The sequence below is a fragment of the Rhododendron vialii genome, chromosome 6a (assembly GCF_030253575.1).
Source record: "Rhododendron vialii isolate Sample 1 chromosome 6a, ASM3025357v1".
Taxonomy (NCBI): domain Eukaryota; kingdom Viridiplantae; phylum Streptophyta; class Magnoliopsida; order Ericales; family Ericaceae; genus Rhododendron; species Rhododendron vialii.
In genome coordinates this window covers 3577976-3598479 of record NC_080562.1, presented here as the reverse complement: position 1 = coordinate 3598479, position 20504 = coordinate 3577976, and the positions used below count along the sequence as shown (strand labels likewise).

Genomic DNA, 20504 nt, shown 5'->3' with positions numbered 1-20504 from the left:
GAGCTGGCCCAGCCCGTCAAGTCACTATCCAAGCCCGCCCACGAACTGCACCGGACAGGCTTTTTTTTTTCTTTTTGCGGGTTGGACTGTGTATTTTAAGTTGAAGTCTAAGCCCAGCCCACGGGCTAGCCCAATTGACGAGCTAGCAAGCCAACATTCGACGGGCAGGACTAGTTGATTTGGTGATTATTTCAGTAATTTTTTCATTTTTTTGGTGTAATGCATACTCACAAATACATGTGTATGTGTATGTACAAATTGAATGTGAGGATTTACAAATGTAGTATTTTCATTGGAATGGGCAAGGTGTAAATACTATAATAAAGCAGTATTTTCATTGGATTTACAAATGTAGTATTTTAGTAATTTTTTGATTTTTTTAATTTTTTTTTGGGAAGCGGTATTTCATTGATATAAATACTATAATAAAGCAGTATTTTCATTGGAATGGGCAAGGTGTTGGGTTTGCAAAGGGTGTCTAAGTTAGTCCCTCTGTGGGAAGTCATGACAGTGGTTTGGGGCAATTCCAGGCTTACTTCCAGCTGGTTTCTGAGAACAATTTTGCTTGGATCAAGAGAGAAGCTAATGGGCTTGCCCATGCAGTGGCTACTAATGCTCTTAGGGGTTCTATTCCTGTCAATTGGGATTAGAAAACCCCCCATGGCGGCGGCGCCACGGAGAGGAAGAGCTCTAGAGCTGGTACCATAGCCTTTTTCTTGTCGCCACATATGAGCGGAGAAAAGCCGAAGGGGAGGGGAAAGAGGCGGAAAGAACAATCAAAAGAAACACAATCAGACAAATAGAAACTCTTATTGATTCAGAAACGCAAGACAGAGAGAAACTCTTATTAATTCAGAAACACTAGACTGAGAGAAATTCTTATTGATTCTAATAATAGAAACTACTATCTTAGCTAATCAATCTTACGACGTTGGGTTCAAGCATTGGGTGTCTAGTTGGCTTCTCGTCAACTATTTTATTATAAAAAATCGTAAGGCTGAAGGGTAAGTTAAGTGGTGCGAGTAACAACACTAGGAGAGTATTACACTCTTCGAAGCTCTCATGAGGCCCCATTTGATAAACGGATTGAAGGTTGGGATTGGATTACTGAGGTAATGGTATTAGTAATTCTTTGTTTGGTTTCTAAAATTGGTCCGGATTGGTAGTCCTATGGGATGAACAATCCGGCCCATAAGGGGTATTAGCAATATCCTGTGGGATTTGGTATTCGTAATCCAATCCCAACCCCTTCTCATTACTAATCTCTTCTCATTACCAATTTATTCTATCAATCCAATCCTATCATCTAATCTCATCCTAAACAAACATACTCATTATCAATCCCTTCTCATTAACAATCCCTTCTCAATACTAATCCCAATCTAATCCCATCTCTTTACGAATCTTATTCATCTATCACTGTTATCAAACAGGGCAATGTTTTTGTTTTTCCTATGGTAAAGATTTCATTCTTTTATCTTTATGATAATGAGATTTTTTTTACCGTTTAAAAATAATAATTTATCCAACGATGTCTATGAATCCCAATTTCCAAGTGATGTTTCCCCATTTGGTTCAAGAACTCACTCCGAGATGGATATGAAAACCAAGATTGGGCGAGATGGCCCATCTCAAAGTTATAGAAGCACAATATACACGGGAAGCAGTTTGGGCCTAATCGAATAATTTCATGGGCTATGCTTGAACGAATTCCAAAAGGAAATGACGGTTCAGAACGTGTTTTGATAATTTCTAAACACTAAATTACGCCCATAAGAAATAAAATCTCCACCATAAAATCTCATACTCACTCCGTCCTGCAAAGAATGTCCAAAATCACTATTAATACCTTTCAAAAAATTATCCATTTTTTATAATTGTAAATTTTTTGTTCAATAGAACTAAATGAAATCTATTAAACAAGATCCATATTGTATATAAAAGATATTATAAATTAAATAATATTGATTATATTACAAGAGGAGTGAATAGTAATTTTGAACATACTTAGGTCCACTATAAGGAACTTGAAGAGTCTCTAGTCCACCTCACAAGTTAATAAAGTCTCTAGTCCATTTTTAACATTTTATAGTAGGCCCAGTCCACTCCATTTTAATTTAATACTTATACCCTCCCGCCACATCATCCCCGGGAAGTTGACTGGTGTCGGAAAGTTCGCCGGCGTAGGAAAGTTTGCCAGGAAGTTCGCCGGTTCCGAAAAGTTTGCCGGAAAATTTAAGCACTTTCATATGATTCTAAGGTGCACTTAGTTTCATAAAATTTTAGTGGTTTCGGCACTTTCATTGGGTTTAGTATTTTAGGCACTTTCATTGGGTTTAGGATTTTAGACACTTTCATAAGATTTTAGGGTGCACTTAGTTTCATAGGGTTTTAGTGGTTTAGGCACCCGGCAAACTTTTCAGTGGTGATGTGGCGGGGGTGGTGGGTGGCGGAGGTGGTGGAGGTGGGGCTTATTAAGCAAGTGGATTAGGGACTTTACAAATTATTGAAATGGACTAGAGACTCTACAAGTTCCTTATAGTAGACTTGTCACTAAATCTCCATAATATGAATATAATTCATATTATTTCCCAATATTTTCACCATTCGGATACAATTGCCCAGAGGTTTTTGGCCCAAAGGCATCAGAAGGTGCATTTAGGTGCTAGGAGTAAGAAATTCAAGAGTTCAACTCCTCTAAGATGCTAATCTAACTATTCTAACATTACTAATTTCTCTCGAGGAAAAAAAAAATCCGCTTCCGGTTTTGCAATTTTTCACACTTTTAGCACTTGACACACAGTACTAATAGCAAATCAATTCGTAGTATTTCATTCCACAACGAACTGTTTTTGAAGGCCGAAAAACTATAGAGGATTTACATTTGAAGATGAAAAATAATTCCCTCGTGTTTTAAATTTTATTAATCACTCACTTGGGGGAGTTATCTTTTCACCCTCGTTTTGTTCACCCATGGATAATCAAAACTGATGATTCCATCTCGGGGATGAGGGTGAACAAAATTAAATTGCACTCCTTGCCTGGGGCATGAAATAAAAATACATCTGAAAGGCTATATATCCAATTAAACTACAGGAGCTACAGAATCAGCATATTAATTAATTGTCTAAAGTATATTATAACTATAAATAGAACAATGTAAATCATAAATTGAAAGGGGAGTCTTTAAACAGAGAGATCAAATCAGGGACAAATCATGAATTAATGGATCAAACTTGGTCCAATATCCTGGGATATTTTTGCTTTTACAGGATGACCAAATTTGCTCCATTTGAAGCTAGCTAGCAAGTGACTGGCTGGTGATGAATTCTCAGGTTCACTAGCCAGTAGCTAGAGGTCTAAATAGATTTCGGCACTGCATCGATCGTGGCCCGATTTCAATGACATACATGTCTCTTTGTTCGACATGCGCGAACCAATTCATCAAGAGCCGGACCTCAGCCAAAGTTCGGGGGTGGCCAAACACCTCCGCCACCATCGGTGACGTATGAAAGGCATGTCAAGGGCACAAGACACAGCCCTCGGCTTCTGAGATCGGGTTTCGACTCTTCATTGCCGTCTTCCGATGAACCCTGACATGAGAGTATAAAAGCTAGATAATTTAGCTTATGGTTCTTAGGAACTTCACTTGCATGTCCTATGGAAAGGATTTTCTTAGTGCTGGCATCAGTCGATGTGCAGAGTGAACTTATAAGACCTCACAGGACATTTTTCGGTTTAGACGACCTACGGCCAGCTAGGCTTAGAGGCCATAGGAACAGCAGATGAAGCTAACTGTTGCACTACAACAGTACTTTTCGCGCGGTTAGTCTTGTTACACTCAAGCGTAGCTTGAACAAGGCATAATTGAAGCCAAATCTTCTCACTCGAGAATCCGATTGGCGGGGTTCTTGTTTTTGTATGTAGTTTTTAATTCCATAATCCATTCAAGAAAACATTCTCCAAGAGAGGAGGAAAAGAGGAAAAATACAAATAAAGTTGTTTTCCTCTTTCCCTTTTCCATTGTTTAATTGATGAGTTTGTTCAATAACTATGTGAGACTTTTTGCAACAACGTTTGTGAAGTACTGCATATACGTACAGAAAGAGTAATGACTATCTTACCCCCCGGATGGTTCTACTGCTTCTGTTGCGTGAAGGCTTCATGTAAGGCACGCTCAGTGTCTGAAAAAACAAAAAAATCAAATTCCAACAAGTATTACATGTAAGACACAGTTAATTAGATGTAAGACAAAATAAGACACAGTTAAGTGGTAGCCTAGGTGGCCAAGGCGTGAGGATAAAATGTGGCAATGACCTTTTAAAAATATGGTAATGAATAGGATATCATACTTCAAGACTCCGTAATTAGTCGAAGTTTCAGAATTCGTGTAAGTTGTTCTGAACATTCGGTTGGTAAAAAAAAAAAAAAAAATTTGAATAGGACATATATATTAAGAACCAAGAAGAATGTTTATTGGGAAGTGAAAGTACCTCGACCTGGTTCTGAAGGAATTTGATATACCCAATAGCCTCCATTAGTACCGATGCAGTGTCTGTCTGCAATATTCTCCCAACCCACATGCAAAAATAGACCCATTATTTTAATATTGAGAATATTTTCAAATACTTAGTACTTATTATTTAATGCTTCAATCTCGAAACTTTTGAGCAAGCACAACTTTCAAAATGTTGCATGTAATAGTTAATTGGAATATTTTTTTTCAATTAACTCAACAAGTACATAGATGCAGGCCGATCCAAAAAAAAAAAAAAAACACAGTACGGAGATGCAGTACAATGAGCTTATGATTCAGCTCCACGAGATCGTGATGCCCCAGTGATACTGAATAGTAATTTTTCGAATGGTGTTCTAATGATACTGAATAATTCTTTTTCGGCTCGTATAAAGAAGGCTTTATTTATACCTTGGTGATGAGTTCTTGTAGTTAGGATAATATCGATTTTCTAACACCTGACCAAAAATATGTAGGATCACTATAACCCTTTGATTTTTCTGACTTTGTTATCATACTTTGTTATCATACTCACCTTTTGACAATTTTTTTTTTTTATAATCAAGTGCATAAATCAACTTCAGCGCACATCGACTAATCCAAAAAGACAAATCTCATTGTCCACTAGTAGAGTCCCATTCAAAGTCAGAGCCACATTTATAGGATTCTACAAATGGATTCCAGTATTTTCTCAAAATTTAAAATTATGGTTATGATTTGTTGAATGTATGAGCTCGATCAACTCACTCAAGCAAATCTAGACCGCACGATTCGGTTTTGAGCATCTTTCTTGGTCCCAATTATAAGACATCAGATTAGCTTTTATTAGAGGTGTGTCAAATGGGCGGGTTTAGGCTAAATTGGGTAAGTTATTATTGGGTTGGGTCTTTAATGGGTTATTGACCCATTTAGACCTAATTAGTTATAAGCCCAATTACCCATACCCAACTCAACCCATTTATTTGAAATCAAATCCGACCGGCCCATTAATTCGGCCAATTACATATATATTAAAATTTAAAATGACTAAAATACCCATATACACTAAAATGACCATATTACCCTTATACATTTTAATGACCAAATTATCCTTGTATACTAAAATTACCATAATACCCATATATACTAAAGAGTTATTTACCTAGACACCCCTTCACGTTTACCCGTTTTTCACATTCACCCCCTCCATGAATTTTTGCTGCGGCGAGACCCCCTCATTAAAGTTGTTTTTTTAAGCCCTAACGCCGTCAACAGAATGAACAAAAAGACTATTTTGCCCTTTCTAGTTCATCCCACACTTTTCTCTCTGCAAATAAAAGTCTTTTATTAATGGTGACTACATTTGTAAACCACATTGGATTATGTATAATTTCATGTGGACTTGCATAACCCGTGATTAGGTCATATAAAGTCCGACATCAAAGGGAAAATCTGTAATACACACAACTTAAAAGTGTTTATTATATGCACATATTATATGATTCATTCATAACATTTTAGTATGTTTCGTAATTTTTGTTCTAGAACTCATAACTTTTCAGCAGTACGATTCGTAATATTTTTATTATAATTCATAACATTTGGTACATCTCATAACTTTTATACTAAAAAATTGTAACTTTTTAGCAATACAATTCGTAACATTTAGGATTTGTAACTTTTATACTAAAATTGTAACTTTTTAGCAATATGATTTGTAACATTTTCTCTATGAATCATAACATTTTGGGGGTGCATATGATACACACCTAAATAAGGGGTGTGTATTGTAGCCTTTCCTGAAAGGAACCGGGATGCAGGGGTATAGTACATGATTTGAGTCGTCTATCTCGATCGGTTATTAATAATTTAGATTTTTCATCTCGGTAACGGACTCTTGATTGTTAAGATAGACGACCAAGATTGTGCACTACAAGGACCTGATTCCGTTCACAAACTGTCCCCATAGCACTGTTATTTTGGTTTATAATGTGAGCTTTCCAGATCTATATATGTAGTTAAGTTCTCCAATTACAATTCAAGTATGAGGAACTGAGGATGCTACCTTGCCAAAAGGAGCTACCAACTGCTGAAGAGCTGCAATTCTATCTCCTAGTTTCTCTTTTCTTACCTGGTTAAATCCATAAACCATACATATATAAGTACATATTTAGAGAAATTCTTGAACAAGATTTTGAAATTTTAGTTTTGGAGAGCAAGCGGTAGTTTTCAGCAACAACTAAATTCTAAACAATTTGAAATCTGATGCTATAATCTAAAATCTATAGTAGAATCTACAACTACAAGCTCTGCAAGTTATTTTATTAGAATCTTAGTTATCACAAACGCTTTCTAAAAGATTGGAAAAGTTATGGGTGAGCACTGAGCACGGACCAGATTGGTATGATTTTGTGGTTAATCACTAACCAAACCAACTCCTATGAGTTGAAGATTTTACCTTTATGAAATTTATTTTGAAGATTTTGAGAACCAAACCAAACCGCAGATCACATAGAACCGAACCAATCCAACCTTTGGAATACGGTTCGATCGTGGTTTCTAACCACTGTTTAACTTCAAGCGGAGATAATTTATTTTGAACAACCAATGATTTTTTGCATGAAAATATATACAGTAATAAAGCTTGTGTTTGAATTCGTTACGATCACTAAATGTCACTAAAATAGATTCAAACTCACTGTAAGTCACGAAAAAATATCTATTAATTATAAAGGATGAAAGTATTATCATGGTTGAGTGTAGTATTATCTAATGTTCCTAAATAATATCAATCAAATAACATCAGTTAAATACTATATAAACTTCGGTTTGGATTGCTTATCCAAAAAAAAAAAACTTCGGTTTGGATCGGTTTGGAACCAACACCATGAGAGTACTAAATCCATAAACCAACGCATTCAATTAATTTGGGTTTTCATATCATTTTCTAAACCGACACCAAATCACACTAACAGAAAACCAAACCAAACTGACCAGTTTGGACTGGTTCGTATTGGATTCGTGGTTTGACAGTTTCTTTGCCCATCATAGGAAATGGAAATATGAAGACCGTTTTTCATCGCGGATTTGAATTATAGATAAAAATTTGATTTATGAATCTCATTTACCGCTATTGATCATAAAAAAAACCTCACCTTAATGGGAGGGCAGGAAGAACGTGAATCGGACCTCGATTTCTTTTGGGCTGAATGAGTCGTCACTTTTGGCTCCATCAAACTGCTGGGTCTCTTTGCTTCTGAAACTCCACTGGTAAAGGCTGATATCTTCAAATACAAAAAAATAAAAATAAAAAATCCAAAAGAGTAAAGATCAGCTGAATGATTTTACAAATCTAAAAAAAGCATTTTCGATAAAAGAAAGCTGAATTTCTGGAAAAGACGAAAAAGCCTATGATGTATAAAGCTGGAAACTCATAAAGTCTTCTTTCCCTCTCTTTTAGTGTATTTTTTCAGAGGAAAAAAAAAGGAAAATTAAAAGTTATACATCTTTTATTTTCTTTTGTTTTTTCTCATTCCAGCAAGATAGAATTTTTTTTTGAACAGCAAAAAAAAAAAAAAGGATTTTATTAATCTTTAAAAATAAATTACAAAAATTAAAAAATCCCTAAGCACAAAGCATGAAACCAGAGAAACAAAGTCCTAACGCTGCACAACTAAGATTCACTCCACATAAACAGTTGTAGTGGTACTCAATTCATGTGTGACCCAATTCATGTATTTAACCAAAGAGGTCTCTTCGCGAAGTCATTTCAATTCTTAGAAGCTTCATTATATTGATCGCGAAAATATAACCTACCTATATCTAGTGAAAAATGATACTATAGTGTCAAATCTGTTTTTGTTAATACTACAAAGTAACTTAAATTAGAATTTATAAATAGTTTGAACGTAAAACTGCGACCAACGCAAGTCACAAGTACTACTACTAACAACAGTAATAACTTTAGCTCAATTTCAAAGATTAATAAAATTTATTTTTCACCGATCAAAAAATAACTTTGGCTCAAATTTGTTCGCGCAAGGAGGAGAGGAAGAAGAATAGAGTTACTCACTTTACTAGTGCTATTAGATGGCCTGGATTGTTGCATATGATCATCAACACCATAGTATAAGTTGTCTTTGTAAAAACCATGAATATCGTTCGAAGCGGGGCTTAGACATCCAGCTGAAAACCTACAATCAGAATTAGTGAAGAGTTCCAATGGCTGCATGTTCATGTCCAAGGAACTCGAGATCCCTGAATTAGAATTAGATCGATTCAAGTTCGAGATATTGATGGTAGGAAGAATCTGGCTGAAGCTCCCTCTACTTGAGTTTCCAGCTTGGAAGTGAAGCCCTTTGATTTGGCAACCAGAGGAGAAGCTCCTGAGCAAGAGCTTCTCACTCATCTCCCTCAATTCTCTCTCCTCATTCTTCGTGTAGCCGATTGCGGGCGGTTGCTGTAACTGGAAATCTTGTGTGTGTGATGAAGATGATGGTGATGGTGAGCTGTGGTTAATCATCATCTCAGTGAACTTTTGATGATAAGGGTAGGAGAGCTCTCCATTAGTATTACTATTAGTGTTACTACTAGCCCATTGAAATCCCATGTCTTGAATCATGGAACTGGTGTTGAGTGAAGGGGCAAGGAAGTCATTTTGCTGCCTTGAAATATCCCTTGAGTTTAGTATTACTGATCCATTCACAATAGTACTTGAACTGAATTGACTACTAGGGCTCCTGCAAATTGAATCAGGCTAGAAATCAAGAAACTTGTGTAAATGAAAACCCTAGGCTAACAGAGATAACCTACCTCGGTAGATGATTACAACTTTCTATATTTTCTTCCCTTACCAAAAGAATGAGGATGATTATTATTCTCGGATAGGTATATACGCATTGTAATCGCTTGATTACCATTTTCGTTCTTCAGCGACGCTTCTAACTGTTGATAGATGTAAAATTTCTTGTAGTGTCGGTAGCATGTTATCGAACTGAATATTCAGTATCTAAGTTTGGTTTGCTTTGACAAAGGGAGGATTTTTAATCCAAGACCAAAAAAAAAAAATTTCAAAAGCTTGAGTGACTCACGGTCATAGAATTAGATAGCCAATAAGAAGGAGACAAGCATGCATGATGCATATTGTAGTGTTGTTTGTAACTTTTGATGTTTTTGATGTACATCAAATCAACAAGGAGAAAGGAGGAGAGGAAAAGAGATTCCGAATTAGCCATAAAGAAAGAACAAACATCATGATTTTTTTTCGCAAGGAGCTATACAAAGTGTTATTGCTAAATCCCAAGTAAGAAACCAAAGTCAGTCCAGTTGTGGGTAAAGCATATACTAGAGAGAGAGAGAGAGAGAGAGAGAGAGGGAGCTTACAGAAGGGTGTTTGGAGGCCAAGAATGAGTGGTGTTTCCAATTCCAACTCCAAAGAAACAAGGGTTGGAAGTGGATAAAGGAGAAGACCCAATAACAAGCTGATCTTGAACTTGGAGCTGATGATGTTGGTGGTGGTGATGGAGGTTTGCAGATTCCATAACACTAATAATAAGAGGAAGATTATTTTTTTGGCAAAAGGGCTTGAAAATCCCAACTAAACCCCTCTCTCTCTCTCTCTCTCCAAAGGAAAAACAGTTGTTCAGGTGACACCCACATACATACCTTGTTTGCTTTTAGCCTTTCAGTGGTACTTTTTTCATGGTTTGCTCTTTACTCTTTCAAAGTCTCTTCTCAAAGCAGCCTTCTGATCAAAAGAAAGAAAGAAATATAAGAGCTTCAATCATCCCCAAGTTCCTCACACACACTCTCTCTCTCTCTCTAACTTTATGTTTTTTTTATAGGAGTACTCTATCTTTTGAGGCTGTAATATCTTTCGTGCCGAAAATTTATGTGCATTTGTGCTGATAGATTTTTTGGCTATTGAATTTAAAACAAAAAAAAAAAAAATCACACAATTCAATGCCCAAAAAATATCTTTCCATAGAAATACAAGATTTTCGGAATAGAAGAGATCAGGCTCTTATATTTTCGGTAGTCATATACCTTCTGCACCTTCATAAAATAAGATTAAAAATCATCATTAATTCTCGACCTACATGTAAAGTTTTTTTTTTTTCATCTCCTTTCTCTCTCTCTCTCTCTTATGAAGTGTGCTTTTTTCGCACTCACTGCAATTACAGGGAGATGATTATACTTCCCCTCCGCCATGATTCATTTCCCTGCCTTCGATCCCAAGGCTTTTAACAAGGGTCAGTCACAGAACAGAAATGATAACTCCCACGCTCTCTCTCATACCCCCAACTTGTGGGCCTTAATTTCCATGTACAGTATCGGTTGGCTCCTTGTAGGATGTACCGATAAAAAAGAAGTCCTTGTGGTCCGGTAAGTAACAAAAAAGATCTCAATTTTGCTTTTCTTGAAAATAAACCTACCCAAAAAAAAAAATGTTCACAAGAAAAATACTAGCCTAAGATTATCACTAACCCAATAAATGGAGTTACCACTAGCGTGTGTCTGGTCTTATCTCGAAACATAAAAAAGAATCATAGGGGAGATAATTATCATTAATCGAGCTGTGCGTAAATTGGCTCAGACCCCAAATTATTGAAAAATCCTGGAGTGGTGAGAGAAGATGATCAATAAACACGTACACATGGGGGACCAGTGAATGAAAAAGCCATATGAGCATGCTTCTTCTCAGATGTACTTATGTGGTTATTGAACCCCAGGACAAACCATATATGACACCCAATGCCTATATGAGGACACCCCTTGAATTTTTACCACAGTGATGTCATTAACCCTCTACATGACGTCATGATCATGTAAGGGCTATTGGTCATGTGCTTCCCCTAGCTAGCTAGCTATAATCTCTTTCCGATCGTGGCGATTTCTTTTTTTTTCTGGTAAGTAGCTAGCACATTGCAAAAATTTAATACATGCATGCAACTATTCATTTACATATATGTGTGCATGTTTCTTTTGACATGTGTTGCCTATATTCCTTGTGCAACATGCTCAAATAGCTTAGCATATTGCACAAAAAACCACTTGGCAGTCTTTGAAATTTATAGGAGAAAAACTTATTCACGGAGCTCCGTGAATAAGGTTTTACAAAGGTGAATCGCATGCATCCAAAAGTGTTATGGACAGTCCAAATTTTTCTGGAAAAAAAACTTTTCTAGGGAAGAATTTTCCTGAAAAAAGTTTGTTTAAAATCTGGACCGTTGATGTTGAAACGGACATGGGAGATCGTACGGGTTCCATTTCTAACTTTATTCACAGAGCTCCGTGAATAAGTTTCTCTCAACTTATATACATTGATAATTGAAGTAGTCTCTGATCCCAGTTGATCGGTTGGGTAATGGGCATTTTATTTTATTTTTGAAAGCCGAAAAATTTATTAATCTTTGAAAACAAATTACAAAGATTAAAAGGAACCAAGACAGCTTCAAGCTGAAAGAGGGAAAATCCATGAGAGGAAACAACTGCTCCAGTAATCATAAACCAACATGGACCCTAAGGAAAAAGATAACCAAGTTGGCAAGAAATCAACAAAAGAACACCTAAAGCCCAAAGCAAAATCCAAAAGGGCACACCCAACCAATGGACATTTTATTTGGTGAGGTTTCAAAATCCTACTTGCAAATTGCCATCCTGATCAGTTCTCCATGATATATAGTAGAAAAGATCAGTGGGGATTTTTTCGAAAAACAATATGTGAATATATTAATATATCATATGCACGTCGGTAATTGAGTAGAAAAGTGAAATAATTAGTAGATGCTATTACGGTTCTTGGTGGAGTGAGAATTAAGGCTAACCAACTCTTTTAAAAGATCGAACATGAAAAAAGCTGAGGGGCCAGATCCCTCTATCCCTTTCCTATGCTTTTGTTTGTTTGTGCTTTTATTAGTAATTCAATACCAGAGAGAGAGAGAGAGAGAGAGAGTTTTTTAGTTAGTATAATTACAATGATATTAAGGGAGAGAGAGAGAGAGAGAGAGAGAGAGAGAGAGAGAGAGAGAGAATTACAATGATATTAAGAGAGAGAGAGAGAGAGAGAGAGAGAGAGAGAGAGAGAGAGAGAGTTTTAGTTAATATAATAATTACAATGAGAGAGAGAGAGAGAGAGAGAGAGAGAGAGAGAGTTTTAGTTAATATAATAATTACAATGATATTAAGTTGAGCATAGTTAAGCTGTCATTCATTCATTCCATCAAAGGAAGTTAAACATAATAGTAATAATTTGGATGAGGCCCACAAAAAACTTCACATCAGATGAAAAGCTGGATGGGAGAATGTGAGATCCAGAGTATGGGCCAAACTTGCCTTTGCTTTTCAGCCCTTTTTTGTTTCCTTTTAACCCTTCCCGCATGCCCACACATCCCTTCACACTCATCAGGTGTTCCGATCCATTTTTCATTTTCATTTTTTTTGGCTGTCCTACTGCATAAATTTCGAGATTTTTTTCTCAAGCGGTATACTTCAACAGAAGTTATGGGATATTAGTAAGTTAGTTCATAAGGCTCTCGAACCCTGACCTCCTACGTAGGAAGGATCAAGAAATACCATTAGGCTACAAGTCTTTTGACATATTCCGAGATTTATTGAGGTGTTTTTTTGCAGTTTTCAATTTGTTAGTAACATTTAGTATTAGGGTTTGGGTCTTTTTTTTGTCTCTTCAGATTTGCAACATGCCGTTTGATATGAGAGAGTTAAGCCTCTCCCTATTTCAAGAGTTTTTTTTTTTGCCTTTACCGAATATATCGTCTATGGTTCGGGCTTTTTATAGCGGCGGTATTCTACAATGGGGTCAGCGAAATCACTACTAAGAGCTTGACTGGTCCAAATCCGTACTATTTGGAGTTCATTCGTGGATTCGTGCCCAAACCACCTGCTAGGGAGATAACGGGTCTTGTGGACAATGTGTGCATCAGGTGTGATACTTTCATTGGGATGAAATACATCGATTGTCATGTTATTTTCACTGTTGAATCAGTTAGATGATCATTTGGACAAGTTAAAAGGCAGGCAAACAACAAAAATTGTTTGGACAAATGCATTATCTCAGACATAGAAAAAGATGAGTGTATACCTTTCACTCCTTTAAGGGTCAAAAGCAAACATTAGAAAATTCAACTGGCAAACTTTCTTTTGATTGGTCCCCCATAAGGACCTAATTATTGGGAATTTTATTCCTAAATGACATTATCTTTTCCTCCGAAAAGGAGTCAATTGAATATATGTACAACTTCACTAGGTGATTGATTAGAAAGGGTGTATGACTTTTAATCACATATATATGGGAGTAAACTTTTAATTAGAAGCAATGCATGCTATTAATTTGCACATATTTTTGTGCATAGATTTGAATATAATTAAATATGTCTCCGATACCCTCGAATGTGCGCACGTGGAGTCCTCATTATCTCGTTGAGTCTAAGTGTATGCGACGATTTCAAATATATCTCCATTTACCGTTATCCAACCAATTTGACGATCCATGCGATTGAGTCTTGGCTAACTCTAAACTGGTGGGCACTCATAGTTCGGGTATTCCTTTGAACATCATATTCCTCTTTGCTATTTGGCAGATTTGGAATGTTCGAAACCATTGTCTGTTTGAGCATAATTCCAACTCGAGTTTTCCAGATCCTTCGCATACTGTTAAAACCATCATGAGTAAATCTTCGGCATGGTTTTTTCTGGTGCAACCCTGGAATCCCAAACCACAGAGTGATATCCTTGTGGGATGGGTTACACCAAGCCACAATTGTGTGAAATTGAACACGGATGGCGCCTTCAACCCGGCGACAGGAACTGCCTCTACAGGAAGAATATTAGGCGAATCGTTGTGGCCAATGGATTGGCAGTTTCCATAGGAACAGGCTTACTAATTCCAGTCTTATGGCAGAAGCGTGGGCTAGCTTTGAGAGATGGCCTGGTGTTAGCTAAGGAAATTAACTTACGCCTGGAAATTGAAGTTGATGCACTAGTTGTTCTTCAACTTATCGATCTTTGATCAAAATACGGTTAATCATCCATTTGGCAACATCTTACTTGACAGCAAGCTCCTGATGCAAGAGCTTGACATGGTTTCTATCAAGCACATCTACCGTGAAGCTAATCATTATGCGAGTGCATTGGCAAATGACGCCCCGATTTCGGTGAGAGATTTTCACATCTACCTTTATATGCCTAGTTGTATTTCTAAGTTTATTTCATGCGAATTTGGTTGGAGTTGCATACTCTAGAATTGTAAACTCTTAATTTTGTTTATGTTCTTCCACCAAGGAGAGAGAGAGAGAGAGAGAGAGGACACAATACAACATCAGTCCCTACCGTATTAGCCTGGACATTAGTGGGGTACATTTCTTTGTACATAATTATCCTTATAAACTCTTAATTACATTTTTTAAGAAAAAAGAATTAAATTAGTTAATTAATGCAAAAGCAAATTGCTATGATTGATGCCTTTAGGGGTCCATCACTTTCATCATTTTAGTAGAGACCACCTTTTTTCACTAGCAAGTCATAGCGGTCAACCTTTGAGTCAAACACTACGACCACTAATCTTGTACTTACCATAAACTAATTAATCTTTACTGTTGTTGTAATCTTGTATTAATTGAAGATGACGAATTAACTAATTAATTACCGCATTAGTGCCTTCGTAAATCACACACAGTGTATATCTTAAGCGATCAGAAGGTTCTTAATCTGCAGCTAGCTAGCATTAATTACAGCTAAACAATTCTAGATTAACAGTTTAAAGTTCACCTTCATTCTCTAAAAGATTTCCATATCTATAATTAAGGCATTAAAAAAGGTTAATGCAAATCTTTTCTATAATCTTCTTTGAAACTAGTTCATAGGCTAGAAAGATTTTTTATTGAAACCCTAGGTTTATTCATTGATTAAATGCTATACCCATGCATTGAACAAAGTACATTTGCATTAATTGAGAAAAGTTCATTTTTTGATTTTAAAAAACAAAATCATTTTCGTATTTAATTTACTACATTTTTTTTTTTTTTTTGCATGGCTTAAGGGTTTCGATTATTATTTTTTAAATTGGGGGAAAAGATTCAAAAACTATACATAGAAGTGCTTTGTCGTCAATTTGGTTTAAAAATGACACTACTTTTCATAATGAACTAACATTATAGTCAGAGAGGCAGCGTGTGAACTTTTTTTTGAGTGTGATCTGATTGAGGAACTCCAAACTACTACTGGCCCTTATTAATTTGACGAAATCATGCTAATGAGTGAATAGACTTTCAATTTTACAACCCATCTTTATTTTTCCTTTTAAATTGATAGAAACAGGGTTCGGATCTGGACCGGAAGAGATAGTCCAAATGTGGAACATATATTATAGGATAACTAATGGTTCGGATTCGCTCAACCCTGACTAGTAAAGGTCAGGGGCGAAGTCAGGATTTTAACTCCGAAGGGGCTTAGTAGACTATTTTTTTTTATCGGAACGTATAGTATATCATAAGGTTTTTGCTTTCTAATTCATTATATTTATACATTGAAATAATTCTTTAGGTTACATCAACTATCACCTGCTTAATTTTTTTTTATGAAAGAAATGAGAATGTAAAATAACCGATTTTTTTTTTATCAAATCCAACCAAAATTATTAAGATTAGAAGTACCTATACACAAATAATTATCAAATATATACAAAATAAAAATTTTAAAACTCGGACGCTCGAGGAGTTACGGATGGGGGAGCTGGGGGCCCGGGGTAGCTCCGCCCCTGGTAAAGGACTCTGAGCAAACTTGAACCATCGATTGTGAACGATCCAGATTTGGACTGTCCCGTCGAGTCCAAATTAAGGACCGGAGAAGATCCACTTCCGTAGAAAAAACTATTGACTGTACGTACTCCTGCATATAACTAATAATACTACCTGCAGTGCATATAGTTAATACTACAGCTTAAAGGTGTAATACCTGTTTTCATGATCTCCTTGTTTGGAGGGAAACAGATTTCAAAACATATCCCACTTCAAATCATGGGAATCTGCATTATTCTGACGCTCCCTCTACAACACCATTATTAAAAATGGTCGATTATATCATTCTCCACATCTCTCACAAGATTATAAAAATGAAAGCCTTAAAGTGAAATGTGTGCATATATATATTTGGCAAAGCCCCTTAAAAGGAGGGTCTAAAGTTTTGCAGGATTTAAAGGTGTCTGGAGAAGAAGACAAAGGCATTGGAGAGGGAGAATATATGCTTTCACAAAATTAGGGCATGAAATCCAACACTAGGCCTAGGGGGCCATGCTCACTCTTTCCTTTCCATTCCCACTGAAGTATATATATGTATTATATATATATATATATATATATATATATAAACGAAACGGTTCAAGGGACACTCTAAAAAAACACCCATAATCTCAATCTCATAGTTTCCGATCAAATTTTTATGATCCGAACCGTTCAATGTGTGCAGAATGTGATTTTAAGGGTGCACACGAGAAATTAGCAAAAAAAATGACTGGGAGAGGTTTGATTTGAGCAGTTTTTATTTGAACCATTAAAAAAATGTTCGGATCAAGTCTTTCCCGGTCATTTTTTTTGCTGATTTCTCACGAGTACCCTTAGAATCACGTTCTGATCACATTGAGCGGCTCAGATCATCAAAATTTGATCAGGAACTATGATGTGTTTTTTTGGGTGTCCCCGAAACCGCCCCGATATATATATATATATATCATGAATATATTATATCTTTTAAATATTCCCTAGGCTTCCAATAATATACTGCTATGGCATGGCACCACCAACCTCCATATGTTCAATGGCAGAAGTGTCTCCAACTCCAAGCATGCATTCCTATTAATATATGCGGATTTCATGTGTGTACATGTGTGCACAGGAGCAGATCAAGAACTTTTGTGTAGCAGAGTTCCTATCTATTTATATATGCGGATTTTATGTGTATACATGTGTGTACCGGAGCAGATCGAGAACTTTTGTGAAGCAAAGAGTTCCTATTTGTATATGCGGATTTTATGCGTATACATGAGTGCACAGGAGGAGCAGAGGGAGAACTTTTGTGTAGTAGAGCGAGGGTGTGAATGACAGTGGTAAAAGAATGAGGGGAGGACATGAACAAGAGCCTAATTCATAAAGTGGGGTACTAGGACAATTTTAAACTTTTACTGGTTCAGATGAGTAATAATGGGTTTGGCAAATTGTGCGAGGAAACACAACAATGTTCAACTCGAGTGGATCTGTGACCCCCTCTTGTTCATCATGAAGGGTGCCTCTGGCTCTGTCTATGTACGTATGTATATAGACAATCACAAAGAAATTTTATGGAACAACGAGACTTGAGTTGGGGTCACTCTGCTCGCAACGCAATGGGTTACATTATGAGTATGGTGGCACCAACTCAAGTAGGCTATTAGCATGGTGATCACCAGAGGAGATAAAGCTGGGCCAGTGGGTCATGGCTACTCACAACTTTGCTAGTAGCAACTAATATATGTTGTAACGTACATGTAAGTCATAAAAAAAAATTATTAGGAGCAATGTTATGGGGACCATCTTTGAGTACCGTGTTTCGGGTACCAAAGATGGTCATCAAAGTAATATTGAATTACTATTAGATTGACACATGCTCCAAAAATAAAGAAGATCGAAAACTCTTTTATACGCTTGGCCAGTCTTCTTACTCGGCCACGTATTAAGCATCTCAAACTTGAAAATTAACTCTTTCGTTGGAACTGATGTTTGGAATCCCGTCAAGTAATTGGCACTCCCTAACACTAAATCCTGGCTTCGTACTGATGACCACATTCACTCGTATTGGTATCTTCTTTCTTCTTAGGACCCACCGGAACTTGCGGTTATCAATGTGATACATGGATATATCCATTTCCTCTAATTGGTTTCATCAGAAATCTTCAGGTAAGGACCTTAAAATGAGGATTTTATATGCGGACCTCCCCATTTTTCGCCTTTTCCGATCAGATTTCGATGATCCAAGCCGCTCAATGTGTTCAGAACGTGATTTTAAGGGTACCCGCAAGAAATCGGCAAAAAAAATGACCGGAAAGGGCTTGATTTGATCAATTCTTATTTGAACCGTTCGATAAAAAACAAATAAAAACTGCTCGGATGAAGCCTTTCCCGGTCTTTTTTTTTGCTGATTCCTAGGGTGTACCTTTAAAATCACGTTCTGAACACATTAAGCGGCTCGAATCATCGAAATTCGATCGGAAAATAGAAGTCCGCATTTTATTAAAATAAGGAGGTCCTTATAAGAAGGGGACTCATGGTTTCATTGATAAGTGGATGTTTGAAAAATTCTATCTTGGGCAAAGGACTGAGTAGAAATGGAGGGAAAAAACATTTTGGATGCTGCAAATATGTGTGTCGGATATCCTGTCAAATGAGATCGCTATATGATTCACTGGTCCACTATATAATTCAAAGTTCAAACTCTAAGGCTGAACTCAACTTTTTTCCTATAGCTATGGCTTTTACTTTTAAATGGAGGAGGGGAAAAAGAAAACACGTGAAAGGAAAGATTAGAAGAAAGTTGGGATTCGATTTACCATGACAAAGGTACACAAGATTGTCCCATAAAAGTATAAAACTCAGACATCCCATCTGATCCCTTAGCTATATTTGAAAAAGACAACGTCGTATTTCACAGGTGAAATCATGTTTCTAAGGAGGAACTAAACTCGAACCAAATAAATCACCATGGTGTACCTTGGTTCATCCGTTGAGCATAAAAAAAGAAAAGAAAATAGTTTACGGCTTTATGCATAGATTGTTACAGGAAGGTAGTTGGCTAGAAGTAACTGAGAAGGGAGAATAACTCACTTGACCACAATCCTTGTTCCTCGCTAAGAAGTCGAAGAGCTGGAGCTAGTTAGTATTACTATGGACAAAATTCCTCTCCTCACGATAGCCTCAAATGTACCCAAAAGAGGGAAAAATTGTAGGTACATGTCATCATATATGTGCGCTATGAGGGGTGTGTATGTACGACCGTAGCAGTGTACCCGGATCGAGACAATTGATATGCTGAGGTGGGTTCAAACGGGATGGGATTGAGAACAAGAGAAGTGGGGCGGCGGCAGAGAGGGAGGAGAGGGGCCTCAGGCGACAGTACAGAGGGGTTAGGGTAGGGGTGGTGGAGAAGACATTGGCATGCTCTGAGTAGTGCCAGGAGCTAAGGTCATATGCAAATGGAAGCAAGCACAAGGACATGTTATGGATTTTAACCTTGTTTGATTAGCATAAGTATTTCTGATCATAACTCGTTAGATTGCGTTCTCTCTTGATACCATTTAACTAGTTGTACTTCGTGTTTTCGAGCTAATGAAGTTTATTGATGATAAAAGAAAGTGTTCTTTCCATCACAAATAATGCAAAGCGAAAGCAGAGTCCTTTTGTGTTTTTTTAGAACAGTTAAAGAGTACAAGAACAGAGGTTACATTGAGACGTTTACCTTGTTGTTTTGGCCACTGTATAAACCAGAGAGAGAGAGAGAGAGAGAGAGAGAGAGTTCTTTGTTTGGGCATTCGTTTTCCCATTAACTTTTTCTAATCTTTTTCCTTTGGGTAATGAGTATTATCTACTCATTTCCAACTTTAATCGATGGAAAGTGGGATTTTCCCATATGTTCCTTCTCTCTTAGCTCAAAGTAGCATTGGGTAGCACTCCTCACCTGCAAAGTGAAAATTGACTAAACGAACATATGGGATTTGGGAAGCAGCTCTAAACAATACTCACCTAGTAAACTAGCAACCTCAACGAGCCGCCTTTGTTCTGATATTCGACTCCTCCATCCTCACATGCCGCCAACTCTTGTAGGCATTGAACGAGTCCATACAGATTTTGTCCCGATTGTATTTAGGCCGACGCTACTGTTCGGTAAAATTAGCCCTGAAAATTAATCAGTCCATTAGAACAAATACCGAGTTACAAAAAACTGCTCTAAACCGTTGCAAAGGAAATTT

General features: G+C 36.8%; 1 protein-coding gene across 2 annotated transcripts; it reads right to left on the bottom strand.

Annotated features, from left to right (window-relative positions):
• Window positions 1-3115: 3115 nt before the first annotated feature.
• On the bottom strand, window positions 3116-10327 carry LOC131330988 (transcription factor bHLH110). Of its 2 annotated transcripts, none has more exons than XM_058364784.1 (7): window positions 9878-10327; window positions 8568-9234; window positions 7651-7779; window positions 6561-6626; window positions 4494-4559; window positions 4125-4184; window positions 3116-3593 (listed from the first exon to the last, which is right to left on the bottom strand). In XM_058364784.1, the coding sequence occupies exons 1-7, from the start codon at window positions 10033-10035 to the stop codon at window positions 3459-3461; spliced, it is 1281 nt and encodes a 426-aa protein (XP_058220767.1). In that variant the 5' UTR covers window positions 10036-10327; the 3' UTR covers window positions 3116-3458. The 2 variants fall into 2 exon arrangements, with proteins under 2 accessions (XP_058220767.1, XP_058220768.1); XM_058364785.1 differs by lacking the exon at window positions 9878-10327 and adding an exon at window positions 9412-9533.
• Window positions 10328-20504: the final 10177 nt, after the last annotated feature.

Coding starts and splice junctions, on each gene's coding strand:
- LOC131330988 (XM_058364784.1), bottom strand. CDS start 10,035: ATGGAATCTGCAAACCTCCATCACCACCACCAACATCATCAGCTCCAA. Junction 4,560..6,560: donor TGGTAGCTCCTTTTGGCAAG/GTAGCATCCTCA, acceptor AGAATATTGCAG/ACAGACACTGCATCGGTACT. Junction 3,594..4,124: donor GCAGTAGAACCATCCGGGGG/GTAAGATAGTCA, acceptor CTCTCATGTCAG/GGTTCATCGGAAGACGGCAA.